Source organism: Heptranchias perlo, chromosome 1, assembly GCF_035084215.1.
Source record: "Heptranchias perlo isolate sHepPer1 chromosome 1, sHepPer1.hap1, whole genome shotgun sequence".
NCBI classification, from domain to species: domain Eukaryota; kingdom Metazoa; phylum Chordata; class Chondrichthyes; order Hexanchiformes; family Hexanchidae; genus Heptranchias; species Heptranchias perlo.
The window spans coordinates 197019443-197037778 of NC_090325.1; the positions used below are offsets into that span (position 1 = coordinate 197019443).

The 18336-nt window shown below is 43.5% G+C and overlaps 1 protein-coding gene across 2 annotated transcripts in view; it reads left to right on the plus strand.

The window, feature by feature from the left end:
- bdh2 (3-hydroxybutyrate dehydrogenase, type 2) overlaps positions 1–18336 on the plus strand; it is a 78381-nt gene that overhangs the window by 27076 nt on the left and 32969 nt on the right. The window contains exons 1-3 of one of the 2 annotated variants that reach the window (XM_067975861.1): positions 3048–3137; positions 13000–13075; positions 13361–13439. In XM_067975861.1, the coding sequence (XP_067831962.1) occupies positions 13004–13075; positions 13361–13439 (151 nt within the window). In that variant the 5' untranslated portion in view covers positions 3048–3137; positions 13000–13003. Of the gene's footprint in view, positions 1–3047; positions 3138–12999; positions 13076–13360; positions 13440–18336 lie in introns of those variants that run through there. The other variant, XM_067975789.1, reaches the window with a different exon arrangement.

The window sequence follows — 18336 nt, forward strand, 5'->3', positions numbered from 1 at the left end:
CCCTTTGGTTCCCATCCCCCTGCCATACTAGTTTAAACCCTTCCCCACAGAACCAGCAAATGCCCCCGCGAGGATATTGGTCCCGGTTCTGCTTGGGTGCAACCCGACCAGCTTCTACAGGTCCCGCCTTTCCCAGAATCGGTCCCAATGCCTCAGGAATTTAAACCCCTCCCTCCTACACCGTCTCTCAAGCCACGCATTCATCTGGTCTGTTCTCCTATTTCTGCTCTCGCTGGCACGTGGCACTGGGAGTAATCCTGAGATTACTACCTTAGAGGTCCTGCTTTTTAATTTATTTCCTAACTCCCTATATTCTGCTTGCAGGACCTCATCCCTTTTTTTACCAATGTCATTGGTACCGACATGGACCATGAACTCTGGCTGTTCACCCTCCCCCTTCAGAATGTCTGCAGCTGCTCCGTGACATCCTTGACCCTAGCATCCACATACCATCCTGGAGTAACGTCTGCGGCCCCAGAAACGCCGATCTGTTCCCCTTACGATGGAATCGCCTATCACCGTTGCTCTTTTTCCTCCCCTCCTGTGCAGCTGAGTCACTCGTCATTCCACGGTCTTGGCTCTTGCTGCATTCCCCTGATAAGCCATCTCCCCCAACAATATCCAAAGCGGAATATCTGTTTGAGAGGGAGATGGCCCCAGGGGACTCCTGCTCTACCTGCCTAGTCCTTTTACTCTGCCTGGCGGTTACCCATTTCCTTTCTGCCTGCGTAATTTTTACCTGCGGTGTGACCACCTCACTGAACGTGCTATCCACGATAATCTCAGCATCGCGGATGCTCCACAGTGAATCCACCCGCAGCTCCAGCTCTGAAATGCAGTTAGCCAGTAGCTGCAGTTGGACACATGGTCACCAGGGACACCGGTAGTGTCCATGACTTCCGACATAGCGCAGGAGGAGCATATCACGGGTGCAAACTCTACTGCCATGACTTGCCTTAGATTAAACTTGTTAGTTACTCCCTTTAAGGAGTTTACTCCTTTAAATTACTCTTAATTTAGAGAATGTTAATGACACTAGGGACCTTGATTCACCAAAAACGCTACTTTCTATTAGACCTGCGCACCTTGCCTTTCTTTTTACTTTAGTTGCTGCACTGTAGAATAGTAGAAATACTCACCTTGTTGTTGATGTGGTGTATGTGGACTTCCAAAAGGCATTTGATAAAGTGCCACATAATAGGCTTGTCATCAAAGTTGAAGCCCATGGAATAAAGGGGGCAGTGGCAACATGGATACGAAATTGGCTAAGTGATAGGAAACAGAGAGTAGTGGTGAACGGTTGTTTTTCAGATTGGAGGGGAGGTATGCAGTGGTGGTCCCCAGGGGTTGGTACTGGGACCACTGCTTTTCTTGATATATATTAATGACTTGGACTCAAATATACAGGGCACATTTTCCAAATTTGCAGATGACACAAAACTTGGAAGTGTAGTAAACAGTGAGGAAAATAGTGGTAGACTTCAAGATGACATAGACTGGTGGAATGGGCGGACACGTGGTATATGAAATTTAACGCTGAGAAATGTGAAGTGATACATTTTGGTAGGAAGAATGAGGAGAGGGAATATAAACTAAATGGTGCAACTCTAAAAGGGGTGCAGGAACAGAGAGACCTGGAGGTATATGTACACAGGTCGTTGAAGGTGACAGGACAGGTTGAGAAAGTGGTTAAGAAAGCACATGGGATCCTGGGCTTTATAAATAGAGGCATAGAGTACAAAAGCGAGAATGTTATGTTGAACCTTTATAAAAACACTGGTTCGGCCACAATTGGAGTATTGTGTCCAATTCTGGGCACCGCACTTTAGGAAGGATGTGAAGGCCTTAGAGAGGGTGCAGAAAAGATTTACTAGAATGGTTCCAGGGATGAGGGACCTCAGTAACGTGGATAGACTGGAAAAGCTGGGATTGTTCTCCTTAGAGCAGAGAAGGTTGAGTGGAGATTTGATAGAGGTGTCCAAAATAATGAAGGTTCTAGACAAAATAAATAAAGAAAAACTGTTCCGACTGGCGGAAGAGTCGAGAACCAGAGGACGTGGGTTTAAGGTGATTGGCAAAAGGACCGAAGGTGATGAGGGAAATTTTTTTTACGCAGCGAGTGGTGAGGATCTGGAATGCACTGCCCAAGGGGGTAGTGGAAGCAGGGTCAATTGTAGCTTTCAAAAAGGAATTAGATAGGTACCTGTAGGAGAAAACGTTGTAGGGCTACTGGGAAAGAGGGGGAGAGTGGGACTAGCTGGATTGCTCTTGCAGAGAGCAAGCGCAGGCTCGACGGGCCGAATGGCCCCGTTCTGTGCCGTAACCATTCTATGATTCTATAAATAGATTGTAAACAATTTTACAACACCAACTTATAGTCCAACAATTTTATTTGAAATTCACAAGCTTTCGGAGGCTTCCTCCTTCCTCAGGTGAATGTTGTGGAAATCATCTATAAATAGAGGCATCAAGTACAAAAGCAAAAATGTAATACGAAATCTATACAAATCATTGATTATGCTGCAGTTGGAATATTGTGTCTTGTTGGAATTTGAGTGCCTTACTTCAGGAAAGATGTTAACTCCATGGAAAGGATGCAGGAAAGATTCACTAAAGATGACATTGGATGAGAGGCTTTAGTGATGAGACTAGAGAAACTAGGGCTTTTTTTCATTGGATCAAAGGAAGTTAAGAGATCTAATCGAGATATTCAAAATTATGAGAGGTTCTGATAAGGTAAATTGGGAAAAACTATTTCCTCTGGTCGTCAGTTTGGTAACTAAAAGTTATACATTTAAGATTTTCACTGAAAGTATGAAGGGGAAAGCTTAAAAGAATTTTTTTAACAGAGGGCTACTAGGGTATGGAATGCCCGACTGATAAAGTGGTGGAAGCAGAAGGGAGGTGAGTTGCTGAAAGTTTGAAAAGCACAGGCCTTAACATCCAAGTGGCGATCTTGTGTGTGAATGAATGTACATGTAGCCCACAGCAATGTGAAGGAGCAGATGCGGTCGCTAGGGATGGTGGGGACTAGTTTGCAGATCGCTGTTTCCTTAATAAACCCAGGATGCAAATTCCAGGTTGGAAGTCCTTGAGGGAAGAAAGTTGGACAGTTGAGATCAGCCTCATACCGCACGGTAAGGAGCCGGGATATTGATTACTTTTACTGCATTGGGAACCTCGGGTATATCTGAATAGAGTAGCTATCGTTAATTTTTAAGGTTTGAGACTAAAATGCCTTTTCTCCAACCTATTTTAGCGTTGTGGGGACTGTGGCAAAAGCTGCATTGTGTTAAAACAAATGTATGCAGTTGCATTTGTTTATTGGTGCTGTTCTTGATGGTTTGGCCAACGAATTACTGTACTACTGAAGGGCGTAATGCAAATTTCTTCCGCTGGTGCTTTGCAAGTTAGCGACACTTGTTTAGTATGGAACTGCTGTGGGTCATAGGGGCGTTGTTTTGTAGGGATACTAATATTAATAAAAATGCTCTGTCATTCCCTGACCCAGGAAGTGTTCCCACGGATGTAACAGTCCGATGTCGCATTGTTGCTTTAATACTTTATGCTGAACCTTTACTCTCAGACACCAGACCTTTCAAATTATTTCCAGTATTGTCATTCTTTTAAAAAATCCAACTACTTTCTCTAAGTCTCAACAATGGGGTTTACGATCTGTGTAATTTTATTTATTGTAAAATTATCTGTGTTCATTAATCAACCAGTGATTTTTAAAAAATAAATTCAGGGTTAAGGTGAAATCAGGACCATCTGGATTTTAATTATGAGGAATCTTTTCAGAAATTCAAGCGGGGACACCACCCGTGAAATATTGCGGTAGATTTTATTAAATGTCTAACATAAGGCTAAGGAGAACAGTGGCGGTGGCGGCTGATACAATAATTGAGGTTCCCTGTCAGATTACCACTGTGGTGCAGGGACTAAGGTTGCAAATTAATTGGGGCTCATTTTAGTTTTGGTTTTTGGCCAGTGTGCACCAATTTTCGGGCTGTGATAAAGAGTTACATTAATGTGCAGAAAATCAGCCACTTGCTGGCCAGCCTGCACTGTTGCCACGATGCGTCCCTTCCTAACGCCTATGCATGTTGTGCTGTACTTCCCAACCTCATGCTGCTTCTCGGCACTACCCTCGCGGCTGAAACCTGTCTCTCCAGCGCCTGTGATTGAGCTGATTCTCAATCTGTTTTCGCATCTAGGAGCTGGAGTGGGCCATTCAGCCTCTCGAGCCTGTTCTGCCATTGAATTAAATTACAGATGATCTGTACCTCAACCCCCATTTTCCTGCCTTTGACCCATATTCCTTGATACCCTTACCTAACAAAAATCGACCCATCTCAGTCTCTCAAGCTTCAATTGGCCCCCAGCATCCCCTGCCTTTTTGGGGAGAGAGTTCCAGATTTCCACTACCCTTTGTGTGAAGAAGTGGTTCCTGATTTCACGTCTGAATGGCTTTGCTCTAATTTTAAGATTATGGCCCCTTGTTCTGGATTTCCCCACCAGAGGAAATAGTTTCTTTATATCTACCCCAGCGAATATTTTTCTTATTTTAAACACCTCAATTAGATCACCCCTCAATCTTCTATACTCAAGGGAATACAAGCCTAATCTATTCAACCGGTCCTCATAATTTAACCCTTTAACCCCAGTATCATTCTGGTGAATCTGCGCTGCACCCCCTCCAAGCCCAATATATCCTTCCTGAATTGTGGTGCCGCACAGGCCTGCTTAGATCCAGCTGCAGCATTGCTGTGCAAAGCCCTACAAATAATTAAGATGAAAGAGTTATCAATGTGGACAAACCCTTTCAAGTAATCCTCCTCCTGCTGCCCCGGCCATCCTGCCACAAACAAACTGGCCAATCTGAAGGCCAGCTCAACATTCAGTCACAACCAGGGAAGAGGGTCCAATCACTGCGGGAAGGGGATTTGTTCAAGGGATTTTTTCAGATTGGCTGGTTATTTACTATTTGTTGGACCTTGTTCTGTGCAAATTGGCTGCTACATTAGCTTTCATAATGACGGTGACACAAGTAATCCATTGAATATGAACTACTTTGGGCTGTCTTGTAGTTGTAATAAATTCATGTTCTGTCTTTCTTATATTTCCCATAACTGCAGGGCACAGCATTTAATAAAATTAAGACTTCTTGGGCCAATTTTCATAATGGTCCTGTGCCCAGCATAGGTTTGCATGTACCCAATTTGAACGATGCAGAACCCAGCTGTATTTCTGGGTTCAGCTTATTTGCATGATGTACAATCACAGCTTCAGAAGGTAACACTAAGTGAGTCAGGGTACTCAGGTGAGGTGCAGCAAATGATGGCAGAAGAAATGCTGGCCAGATGGCCACATAGCTGCAATCAATGGTCCTTCTGCTTTGGGAAATGCAGCAATGCAGTGACACTGGGCAGCCATGTCATGTTGCTGTTGCTATTGCTATTCAGTGGGAAAGGAGATAAAAGTGCTGGTTTTGCTGACGAATTAGAGGTAAATAAAATAAGTAAGTTTAATTTGATAGAAATAGCATGATGGAAAGGGCATGGTGGAAACCAGCGTGTCAGAAAACTATTATCAGAAGGCATCATCTTCGGCTCCTGCCACAAGCTGCGTACCCTTGCCAGCGTTTCCACCCCCTTCAATGGCCACTGTCTCAGGTTGAACTAGACATGGCATCCTATTTGGCCCCAAGCTGAACTTCCGACCCCATATCCTCTCCATCCCAAAGACTGCCTACTTCTACTTCCATAACAATGCCCACCGCTGCCCCTGCCTCAGCCCATTTGCTGCTGAAACTCTCGTCCATGCCTTTGTCACCTCCAGTCTCAACTATTCCAATGTTGCCTTGGTTGGCCTTCCATCCTCCACGCTCTATAAACTTCAGCTCATCCAAAACCTGCTGGCCATATCCTATCCTGCACCAAGTCCGGCTCACCCATCACTCCTGGTCCCCAATGCCACCAATTTAAAATTCTCATTCTTGTGTTTAAAATCCTACATGGCCTTGCCCCTCCCTGTCTTTGTAACTTCTTCCAGTCCTATAAACTCCCGAACTCTCTGTCCTCCAACTCAGGGCTTTTGTGCATCACCCCCTCCCTTCATTCCGCCATCGGCAGCCTTCAATGTCTAGGTCCCATGCTCTGGAATTCTCTCCACCTCCCTCTCCTCCTTTAAGACCCTCCTTAAAACTCACCTCTTTGACCTGCTTTTGATCACCCGTCCCAATAATTTTCTTTGGCTTGGTGAATATTTTTGTCTGATTATGCCTCTAAACTGCCTTGGGATGTTTTTCTACATTAAAAGTGCTGTATAAATGCAAGTTGTTTTTTTGACTTGACAAAGTATTAAGACTTTTTAATATATTATAAATATGTGATATATAAGTTATAAAGAGTTTTGATAACAAAAATAGGGGAAAAACTTTTTCTACTGGTCAGTGAATTGGTAACTAGAGGGTGTAAATTTAAGGTCATCATCAAAAAGAATGAAGGTGTAGGTTATGATTTTTTTTACGCAGAGGTCCGTTAGAACACGAAAGCCCTACAGAAACAGCAATAGAAGCGGCATCCATAATAGCTTTTAAAGGGAAGTGCATAAATATTTGATCAGGATTACGCTCTTTCTGAGAACCTGTATTGGGGCAATGGGCCGAATGGGCTCTTGGTCAGTAAAATTCTATGAAGTAGGGTTTAACTTAGGCCACCCGGATAAGCAGGGCAGTAGTGGCCCGAAATTCGCTAACTGCCCCTTTTACGCTGGTCCTCTGGTCATTGCCACCTTCACAAGGTTCTGCCGCTGGGCGGCCAAAATGCCAGCCTGTTTCAGGCGGTTTAACATGTGAATTAGGTCCCATAATGTACACTGGACCCCGATTGCCATTTTAAGCCAAACCTGGACGGGGCATGAGCCATGCGCACTCCGCCCAATTGCAGCCAGCAGGCCAGCTGCAGAGGAGCCCAAAGGTAAGTTTTTTATTTCTGTAGGACCAGAAGGAGCAGGAGTGCCCTTCTGGGCTGCACAAAAATAACCTGGATTGCCCCATTCCAGCACCCCCCCTCCCCTGAGGAGTTCCTCAGGGCAATGTCCTAGGCCCAACCATCTTCAGCTGCTTCATCAATGACCTTTCCTCCATCACAAGGTCAGAAATGGGGATGTTTACTGATGATTGTACAGTGTTCAGTTCCATTCGCAACCCATCAGATAATGAAGCAGTCCGTGCCCGCATGCAGCAAGACCTGGACAACATCCAGGCTTGGGCTGATAAGTGGCAAGTAACATTCGCGCCAGACAAGTGCCAGGCAATGACCATCTCCAACAAGAGAGAATCTAACCACCTCCCCTTGACATTCAACGGCATTACCATCACCGAATCCCCCACCATCAACATCCTGGGGGTCACCATTGACCAGAAACTTAACTGGACCAGCCACATAAATATTGCGGCTACAAGAGCAGGTCGGAGGTTGGGTATTCTGCGGCGAGTGACTCACCTCCTGACTCCCCAAAGCTTTTCCACCATCTACAAGGCACAAGTCAGGATTGTGATGGAATACTGTCCACTTGCCTGGATGAGCGCAACTCCAACAACACTCAAGAAGCTCAACACCATCCAGGACAAAGCAGCCCACTTGCTTGGCACCCCATCCACCACCCTAAACATTCACTCCCTTCACCACCGGCGCATCGTGGCTGCAGTGTGTACCATCTACAGGATACACTGCAGCAACTCGCCAAGGCTTCTTCGACAGCACCTCCCAAACCCACAACCTCTATGACCTAGAAGGACAAGGGCAGCAGGCTCATGGGAACAACACCATCTGCACGTTCCCCTCCAAATTGCACACCATCCCGACTTGGAAATATATCACCATTTCTTCATCGTCGCTGGGTCAAAATCCTGGAACTCCCTACCTAACAGCACTGTGGGAGAACCTTCACCACACGAACTGCAGCGGTTCAAGAAGGCGGCTCACCACCACCTTCTCATGGGCAATTAGGGATGGGCAATAAATGCTGGCCTTGCCAGCGAAGCCCACAATCCATGAACGAATAAAAAAAGGATCAATGAACAATCTAAACTGATGATATTTCAACCTCAAATCTTTAAATCATTTAGAAAAACTATTTTTAAGACCAGACTCTCTCCATATTTACCTTAATTATGGATGGGAAATGTCAGCCCAGCATTCTGCAACTGAGGGGTAGATGCTGAGAAGATGTTTCCCCTTGTGGGAGAGACTAGAACTAGGGGCCACAGTTTAAAAATAAGGGGTCTCCCATTTAAGACAGAGATGAGGAGAATTCTTTTCTCTCAGAGGATCGTGAGTCTGTGGAACTCCTTTCCCCAGAGAGCGGTGGAGGCAGGGTCATTGAATAGTTTTAAGGCTGAGTTAGATAGATTCCTGATTAGGGAGTCAAAGGTTATAGTAGGTAGACGGGAAAGTAGGGTTGAGGTCACAATCAGAGCAGCCATGATCTTATCAAATGGCAGAGCCGGCTCGAGGGGCCGAATGTCCTACTCCTGCTTTTAATTGGTATGTTCGTATGTCGTATCAGTCTGAAACAGCTTAAATTGGTTTATAAAGAGAAACACACTTTGCGTGACTTTAGGCAACAATTTCATGTTTCCTTGTAGCTCTGGATTTAATGTGTCCATATGCAGCAGCATGTCTGCTGGAGAGGCCAAATCCAAAACATACTGAAGGTCTATGTGTTCAGGCTATGCTTTGCCATTTTCTTCCATGAATACTTTCATAGGTGAGTTTTTTAAAGAACGAGTGATTACTTTTCCTCCAGAAAGCCAGCATACTGCACACTAAAGAGGAGATTTCCATCATTGAGTTCTTCAGTGTGTATGTTTCAATATAGCTGACACTTTCCAAAACGATCTCTGTGACATACTTCAAATTCAGTTGTTCCCAATAAATGAAGCAGTGGAATTTCCAGAATTCAAGAAAGCTGTCATCAGCTTTACAAAGTCCAGTTAATTCCATTACTGATCCTAGCATTGCTGGCACACCATCAGTAACGATGGCAGTAGGTTTCTGTAATGATACCTTGGTTTGCTGAATAACAGACATCAGGCTTTCTTGATATGCACACCCCAGCTTAAATGGTGCAATGCTAGGCAGGTCTTTTCGTCAGACACCGTGTGTACAAATACAACCAGCCGAGGCTTGTCCTGGTCATGTAAGACTTAAATATGCCAAATGTGGACAACTGAATGCAGTTTTTATTCAACATCGTTGTTTAGATCTGAGATCCCGCTTATTACTGTGTGACATGTACTTTTCCAATTGATTATTTTCTGGGAATAGAAAAGCTGCAGTATCACTGATCCACATTTTCACAAAATCACCCTTGGAGTAAAGCTTTGTGCACACATCTTGGTAACAAGCTGAAGTCCCAGTCTCGGCTTGGTTAGCACATTTGCTGAAAATATTTTTCTGTTTTCCAAAGTGACTTTCATAGCCTTAACTTTTAAAGAATGAACTTCAGAATAATTTGGAAAATCCTTGTCAGTGGACTCATGGTGAATGCTGAAATGACAGCGAGATTTGAACTGGGGAAAACTCATGACGAAGAAAGGACATTGGTTTCCCATTACGCTCACAAGAAGCTCCCACACTGACAACAATGAGTGATGTTCATTCTCATACTTTCTTTTCCTCTTCCATTTCTCCAATCTTGTTGAGTTGTACAGTCATAAAGTTCATGTTGACAACAGAGCTACCTCACCAGTTTCACCCTCTCCTCCAACTGCCAATACAAGCAACAGCTGGTGAGGGAGTTCAGGACAAGGGGGCATAGCCTTAAAATTAGAGCTAGGCCATTCAAGGGTGATGTCAGGAAGCACTTCTTCACACAAAGGGGAGTGGAAATCTGGAACTCTCCCAAAAAGCTGTTGAGGCTGGAGATCAGTTGAAAATTTCAAAACTGAGATTGGTAGATTTTTGTTGGATAAGGGTATTAAGGATTACGGAATCAAGGCAGGTTGGATGGAGTTAAGATACAGATCAGCCATGATCTAATTGAATGGTGGAACAGGCTCGAGGGGCTGAAAGGCCTCCTCCTGTTCCTTTGTTTCTAGCCCCAGATGGAAGGCTTATTATAGCTTCCAACTTTAAAAAGAAATGTTACTGTACAAAAAAATATTAATTTTGAACATTTCTCACCCCCACTCCCTCATACTAAAATAAAAATCCCTAACAAGACAACTAAATCCAAATTATGGTGTGGCACTCCCAGAGTTTTGGACTGTATAAAGGATAAACTTCAACTCAAAATCAATATATTTGGAGCATTAATGTGACACACCCTTGGCTCTGGGCTCCATAAAGCAGATACTTCAGCTCAGCATCAACATTTTAAAAACATTCAGGATTATTAAGCCTGCAATCCCACAACCCATTATCAGCAACAGGCTAACACTTTACAAACTAAAGTTATCACCACTTTGCTGTTTCTGTCCCGACACAGTTGTCTGCTCATGTGGTGCCTGCTGAACACCTTTCAGGTTCTCTTCAGAAAATTGTGGTCCCACTCCTGAGATCCCAGTTCCACTCTTGAACCCGATGCCAATTCCTGCTTCTGTGTCCTGCTCCCTTCAAATGGTTTTGTGCTCCCTTGTGTGAGTACGGCTGTCCAGTCAGTGAGTTGAACCGGAGTTCATTGAGCCACACTGGAAGAGCCAAAGAGTTGCTTGTGGCCCATGAGCCACATGTTGGCTACTGCTGCCCTAGCGCTCATTGGTTGTCTAACGAACAACTAGTGAGCTGAAAAACAGGGTCTCTTTGGGGTCAAGTTGGCTCCAGAAAACTAGAGAGAGGCAAATATTACATAGAATTTACAGCACAGAAACAGGCCATTCGGCCCAACTGGTCTATGCCGGTGTTTATGCTCCACACGAGCCTCCGCCCTCCCTACTTCATCTCACCCTATCAGCATATCCTTCTATTCCTTTCTCCTTCATTTACTTATCTAGCTTCCCCTTAAATGCATCGATACTATTCGCTTCAACTACTCCTTGTGGTAGCGAGTTCCACATTCTAACCACTCTCTGGGCAAAGAAGTTTCTCATGAATTCCTTATCGAATTTATTAGTGACTATCTTATATTTATGACCTCTAGTTTTGGACCACCCCCACAAGTGGAAACATTTTCTCTATGTCTACCCTATCAAACCCTTTCATAATCTTAAAGACCTCTATCGAGTCACCCCTCAGCCTTCTCTTGTCTAGAGAAAAGAGCCCCAACCTTTCCTGATAGCTCTAACCTCTCAGTTCTGGTATCATGGTGCAAATTTATAAAAACAGGTGGAAGGATAACCCAGAGAACCATAGACCTGTGAGGTTGACATTGGTAATTGGGAAAATGATAGGAAATATCCTGAAAGGGAATATAGAGAAGTAGCATAATATGATAAAAAGTAGTCTACTTGGCTTTACAGGTAACAAATAGCGCTTAACAAATCTTCTAGAGTTCTTTGAGTTACTTAACAAGGTGAACTCAGCAGATTTAATATACTCAGGCTGGAGTTTCCACTTCTGCACTCACCAGGATGTGATTTTCTGCCCATTAAAATTAATGGGATAAAAATTGCAGGATGGAAAGCGTAGAAGCAGAAAACCCCAGCCTTTAATAAAGTGCCACATAGGAAATTACTTTACAAAGCACAAAGGAATAGGAGGGAAGCTCTTCAAGTAGGCTTTTGATTAAGTCAGAGAATGCAAAGTGTAGTTAGTAAGGGAGCAGCATCTACATGGAAGGAGGTGTCTAGAAGGAGACCACCAGTATTGGCCCATATTGTTTTCGTCGTACATTAATGATTTGGATGAAGTGATAGAAACAAACCTCTCCAAGCTTGCTACTGATACCAAATTGCATGGGGTTGTGAATAGTAGAGAACAGATAGGCCGGTTGCATAGAGACCTGGGCAGATTGGGCCAAAAAGTGGGAGGTGTCATTCTTGTACATCCCCGATTTTCATCGCCCCACCATTGGCGGCCGTGTCTTCAGCTGCCTAGGCCCTAAGCTCTGGAATTCCCTCCCTAAACCTCTGCATCTCGCTCTGCTCCTTTAAGACACTCCTTAAAGCCTACCTCTTCACCTGACCTAATATCTGCTTATGTGGCTTAGTGTCAAATTTTGTTTGATAATGTTCCTGTGAAGCGCCTTGAGATGTTTTACTATGTTAAGGGCACTATATAAATTCAAGTTGTTGTTGTTAATATAGAGAAATGCAAGATTGTGAAGCTGGGAAAGGCAAACAAGCAACAATATAAATGGGACCAGATGACAGGAAACTCTACAGGAGAGGGTTCTGGCGGTTTTAGTGCAAAACACTCTTAAAACTGTCATCAAATTGTGCATTGGCAATGAAAAGTGAAATAGGATCATAGGATTTATTGCGCGAGAGATAGAACACAAGTCCTAGAAAGTGGTGCTTGTAGAAAGCACTGGCTCATTGCCTTGAGTAGTGTGTACAGTGCTGGGCACCATACCACAAAGGAGACAATCTGACCTTAGAGGGAGTATAAAGAAGGGCAACTAAGTTGATAGGTCAGGTACTCAACCTCATTTATGAGGAAAGAATAAGATTACAAGGGATGTTTACAATAGAAAAATGGTGGCTTAAGAGGTAGTTAAGATCCTAAAAGGAATCGATAAACTGGATCTTAGTAAGATGTTTAATATTAACACAGGGTATGGGAAAAAGGGACATGGAATCAAACTTAGACAAATAAAACTGAAAACAAAGTTAAGATGTAACTTCTTCACACAGAGGGTGGTAGAAATGTGAAATAGCCAACCCAGGGAGGAGTGGAAGTGGAGGAGAATATACATTTTAAGAGAACATGTTTTGACCAATGGCCAGTTGTTCTCTTTAGACAGAACGCACTGTTGTACAAAGGTATACCCACTTTATTGACAAGAAGAAAAGTTTTTCTCTACGTATAACTTCTTGCTTTCTTTCGTCAGTGAGATGGGCCGACTTGTTGGAAAGGTGATCGTTCTCTCAGCTGCAGCACAAGGCATTGGACAGGCATGTGCAATTGTAAGTTTTCAGTTTTAATTCGCACAATATTGGAAGTTGTCCTTTTCAATTGGCATGCTGAGATGGATGTAATGTATTTTTAATGAAAGATGATGTCCATTAAATAACAACCATGCCAGACATGGCTCAAATTGTGATGCTTTTGGAAGTCCTATTCATACATTTTTTAAAATTGCTTTTGAATTTAGAACAGATCAGGTATAATATAAAGTAACCCACTATTCATGTAAAACTCATGTAAAAATGACTTTCCAGTTAATTGTGTTTTCTCTTTTTAATTTTGAGGCATTTGGAAAGGAAGGTGCAAAGGTTATTGCTACTGATGTAAATGAAAAAAGACTAAAGGAATTGGAGCAGTATTCAGGTAATCAGTCTGCTTGCTGTTTACAGTGCCTTTATATACAACCTACCAGTTAAAACTCCTTTTGCAGTAGAATTAATCATTTCTTTATTTTCTGGTATGTGCCCTTGGATTAACTCTGTCTATCCTAGATGTAACTGAATTGATAACAGATGCATAGAGGTGACGCACCATAGTTTTATGAATGACGAAATATTGCTCCAACTTTCCCAATTGCCTGTATATTTTCAAAAAAGCAATTAAAATTTTACTGTACTCTTATATTTTCACTTCTGTGCATATGGGAGCCTTTTAATATAAGGTCATACCATAATATTTACTAACTTACTGTTTACTCTCCTGATATTCTTCCCATCTGAACCTAAAATAAAAACCCTACACATTGATGGCACTACGATTCCATGTCCATTTAAACTGCTCGACTCCATGCTGATCAGTTTTACTTATATTTTTAATGCCCATTTCCACGTTATTCTGTAGTTTTTGGTCCCCACTGGCTAAGAGGGCAGGCAGCTGATCTGCCTTGAGTTGGCCACTAGGAGATGTGGGAAGGCAGTCTAGAATGGCTTTCCCTGACCAGAGACAAGTTGTCCCTGAAGAGACAAGTTGGGTAATGTTACTCCTCTCTGATGCTTTGAGAGATTAAGGCATTTGAGCCTAGCTCCTGATTCAACTGAACAGTTAGTGAAGTTCTTTGAAGGTATGTGAACCAGGAACATTAGAATAGCTATGAAGAAGGAAGAAATTGCATTTATAAAGCACCTTTCACATCCTCAGGACAACCAAAGTGCTGTACAGCCAATGAATTACTTTTGAAGTGTAGTCACTGTTCTGTAGGAAAACATGGCAGCCAATTTGCATACAGCAAGATCCCACGAACAACAATGAGATAAAGACCAGTTAATCTGTTTTTGGTGGTGCTTGTTGAGGGGTCAGTGTTGCCAGGACACCGGGGAGAACTCCCCTGCTTTTTTTCAAATAGTGCCACAGGACTAAATTCACTGACTAATGAATAACACTAAAATCTGTACATTCCATTGGCACCTTGTTTAGCAACGTTTGAAGTAGGGGAATAATTAGCTTTGCACAGTCACTGTAGTTTATAGGTAATCTGTATTCCCAGATTAGGGTTGCCAACTCTGGCTGGAGGTATCCCTGGAGGTTTGATCATCCCAGGTGACAACTGATCACATGACATCTGCAAATGTTGTTGCATTTACCTTGTAAAGTTCGGGTCCCCTGTAGTCGAGTATTTTTGCTTGTGGTTTCGCGCCAGTGGGGCCACTGTTGTGGTGAGAAATTTAAAAGGAAAAGTTCACCTGGGATGCTAGCAGCAGTGGCCATGAGATTCACGTCCCATTCTGGGAGAGTCCCGGACAATCGGGGAGGATTGGAAAACTATCCCAGATACCTGCTAAGAATGATGCATTTGAAGGGGAAAATGTCCTTATTTTCTGGAGGTAGGAGTGGACCTAATTTTATGACTAATGACTTGATTCAATTTATATTCCCTGCAAAGATCATCTTATTGTTTGTACAATCAGGATATGATAAATAGGTGTGTTAACCCTCGTCCTCTCCCTCTACCCACTTCTCTAGTTGTGCAAGTCAATTTCAGAGAATTCTTTTAAAAAGTGAGATAAAGAACCATTGCCGCTTTGTTGCATTAATGAAAATCTACTTTGACATATTTATTCAGTCTTCTTGGAGAACGGGAGAAGGAGTGAAAATAATGTACAGGAAGTAGGCCAGTTTGTACCGAGAACCTGAATTACAGGCAAAAGTAAAGGCTGAACACGCAAAGCAGGTGCATTAGCATCAGGAAGCTGGGCTAGCACTCCAGGTACTGCCCTTTACTGGAAGACCACAAGCTAGTTGCTGCAGTCATCATACAGGAATTTAGGTAGAGTTCATACAGGTGATTATGTTTATTTAGTAATCTGTACTCAACTAGATTATTTGTCTTCCTTAATTAATAAACAGGGTGGGTAAAATGCCAATATGTGCAGTCATTTATTCTGTTTCAATAGTTTGACCTTGCTTGTGACAGCTGGCAGTCATTGGAAATTTGAGCAGAATGTTCTTTTGACGGATGAAGGGTCAGACACTAGAGCTGGATTTTCCTCTGATGTACAGCCTGTTTTGGGGTACTAAACTGTGGAGTGATAATGGCTACTCTCTCAACTCTGCTGGTAAAAAAAAGGCACCAGAATTTTCCTCTGGGAATAGCATTGTCTTCTTTCTGCCCGCCTGGAGCCTGTCCTGCCGCATTTCACTGGGGTCAAGGGAGCATGGGTAATCCTTCTGCTCCATTTTCTCCAACCTGTGTCTAAAACCAACCCCAATTATTGCTGCAACTCCGGCCTCTTTCCCCCCCCGCCCCCCCTCCCCCACCCACTCCCCTCCGCGCCCTCCCCCAAGGACCAGGACGTAACTACCAGCCTGGGCAACTCCCCCCACCCACCCCGGAAGGACCTGACTGGAATTAATCAGGCCCCGACTGGCGAGCTGCATCTGGACACCCAATTGCCGCTGGCAGCTCGCCGGCTTCATTCCAATCAGGTCCAATGCTGAACGTGGCTCAGGGCGGCACGGACCGGCACTCGAAGCAATCAACTCGCTGACTTGTCTGCCATTTCTGGGCACATGTCAAATTTCTCCCTTCCCTACAGGCAGATACCTACTCATCAAGGTTTACAGACCAAAAAAGGTCTTTAGATTTCTCTGCACTTTGGTATATTCTTCCCAGGGACTGGAGAGAGGCCCATAAGGCAAAAATATTTAGAAATGGGCAGAACCAAGCAACTACAGGCCCATTAGTTTGGTTTCAGATATAGGCAAGTTGCCAGAAGGGATCACCTGGAAAGAGGAGTTATTAAGGAATCTCAGCGTGGCGTCTGTGTAAGAAGGTCCTGTCCCACCAACTTGGCTGAATGTTTTGAAGAAGTTACAAAGTTGGTAGATGTTGGAAGCCTGGTCGACATTGTTTATCTGGACTTTTAAAAGGCCTTTGACAAATTGCTGCACAAAAGGCTATTGAACAAGGTTGAGTCTTATAGGATTGGTAGGCAGATTGGTTGGATATGGAACTGGTTGCATTCCTGTAGACAGAAAGTACTTATTAATGGTCGAGGTACTGCGTAGGGACTGGTCACTAACAGAGTCCCACAGAGATCGGTCTTAGGGCGTTGCTGTTCACCATCTTTATCAACGATCTGGATGATGGCGTGGGGAAACTATCCAAAGTTCAGGGATGACACGAAGATATATGTGGGTATAAGGACCTTAGATGATAAAAATAGATTGCAGGTGAATCTAGATGCGATGGGAGAATGGGCCCATGTCTGTCAGATGTCTTTTAATATAGATAAATCTAGCATGATGTACTTGGGCAGGGATAACTGCAAGCATATATACACCAGGCAGGATTGTGTGTTCAAGGCTGCTGAGTAGGATAAGGACCTGGGGGTTATAATGTAAAGTCATTGAAGGCCCTTGACTGGTGCTGGGTGTTTAAAACATATTACCAATGTAATTAAATATAAAGCAAGAAAGATTATCCTTTCTTTATATAAATCCTGGATCAGGCTATGATCTTGAATATTGCGTCCAGTTTTGGTCCCCTCACATGGTGGGAGATATAGGAGCCCTGGAAAAGGTTCAGAGGAGGGCCACTAGATTGACACCAACTTTAAGTGCCTCAGCTATCAGGATAAGCTAACAGCTGCAACTTTTTTCTTTAGAGATTTAATTGAGGCCTTTAAAATAATAAAAGGAATAGACTCAGTCCAAATGGACAGGCTATTTCTAGCTAGATCAGTTTGAGAGGATCAGGGGACATAAGTATAAGTTATGGAAGCAAAGGGCCAGGTTCGATGCTAGAAGGTACGTCTTTTCACAGAAAGTCATTGATCTCTGGAATAAGTTGCTGGCACTTGGCATTGAGTGCGGATCGCTGCGAGCATTCAAACAGCAGCTGACTGGGGTCCTGAATTTGACCAATATGGAGAAGGTAAGGGGGTCGCCCTGTCACCACAGTCTCCCGGAACTTGCTTAATCCTCTGTGCGGTGGAGAGGGGTAGAAACATAGAAACATAGAAAATAGGAGCAGGAGTAGGCCATTCGGCCCTTCGAGCCTGCTCCGCCATTCAATATGATCATGGCTGATCCTCTGTCTCAAATCCATATTCCCCATACCCCTTGATGTCTTTTGTGTCTAGAAATCTATCTATCTCCTTAAATATGTTCAGTGACTTGGCCTCCACAGGCTTCTGTGGTAGAGAATTTAATTTTTTTTTTCCTTTTTTTTCACAACCCTCTGAGGTGGGGGGGGGGGAAGAGAGAAATTTACCAGAGTTTTTTCCTAAATTGGCCTAAGGTTATTTATTCTAATTTATTTGCCTCTCTCCGGAGATTAGGTAACTGCGTTGGGGGAAGTGGGGTGGGAGGGTAGTACGGAGGTGATGGTGAGCAGAAGTTAGACCATATCAGGATGGGACTGGCTCGACGGACCAGCTGGTCTTTACCTCCTTTTTTATATGTTCATATGTCAAAAGCTTCAATATTGTTTTGTCAAGAGTGATTATCTCTATTATCATTAGCTAAAGATCGTGTGGAATATAAACACCGGCATAGACCTGTTGTCCAAATGGCCTGTTTGTGTACTGTAATATAGGTATTATCTATATCATTGTCACTTCTAGAAGAACCAAAATCAATCAACCTTATCCTTTAAAACAACAAAACCTACAGGTGCCTTAGCATGTTCATCACAGGTTCCGATTATTCCTGATATTTGTCTCTACTCGATATACTCCACCATAAATGTCAAAAGCTCCACCTGGTGGTTTTGATGCGTGAGTGTTTGGGAAGCTGTAAGTGATGGATTCTGAGAACTGGG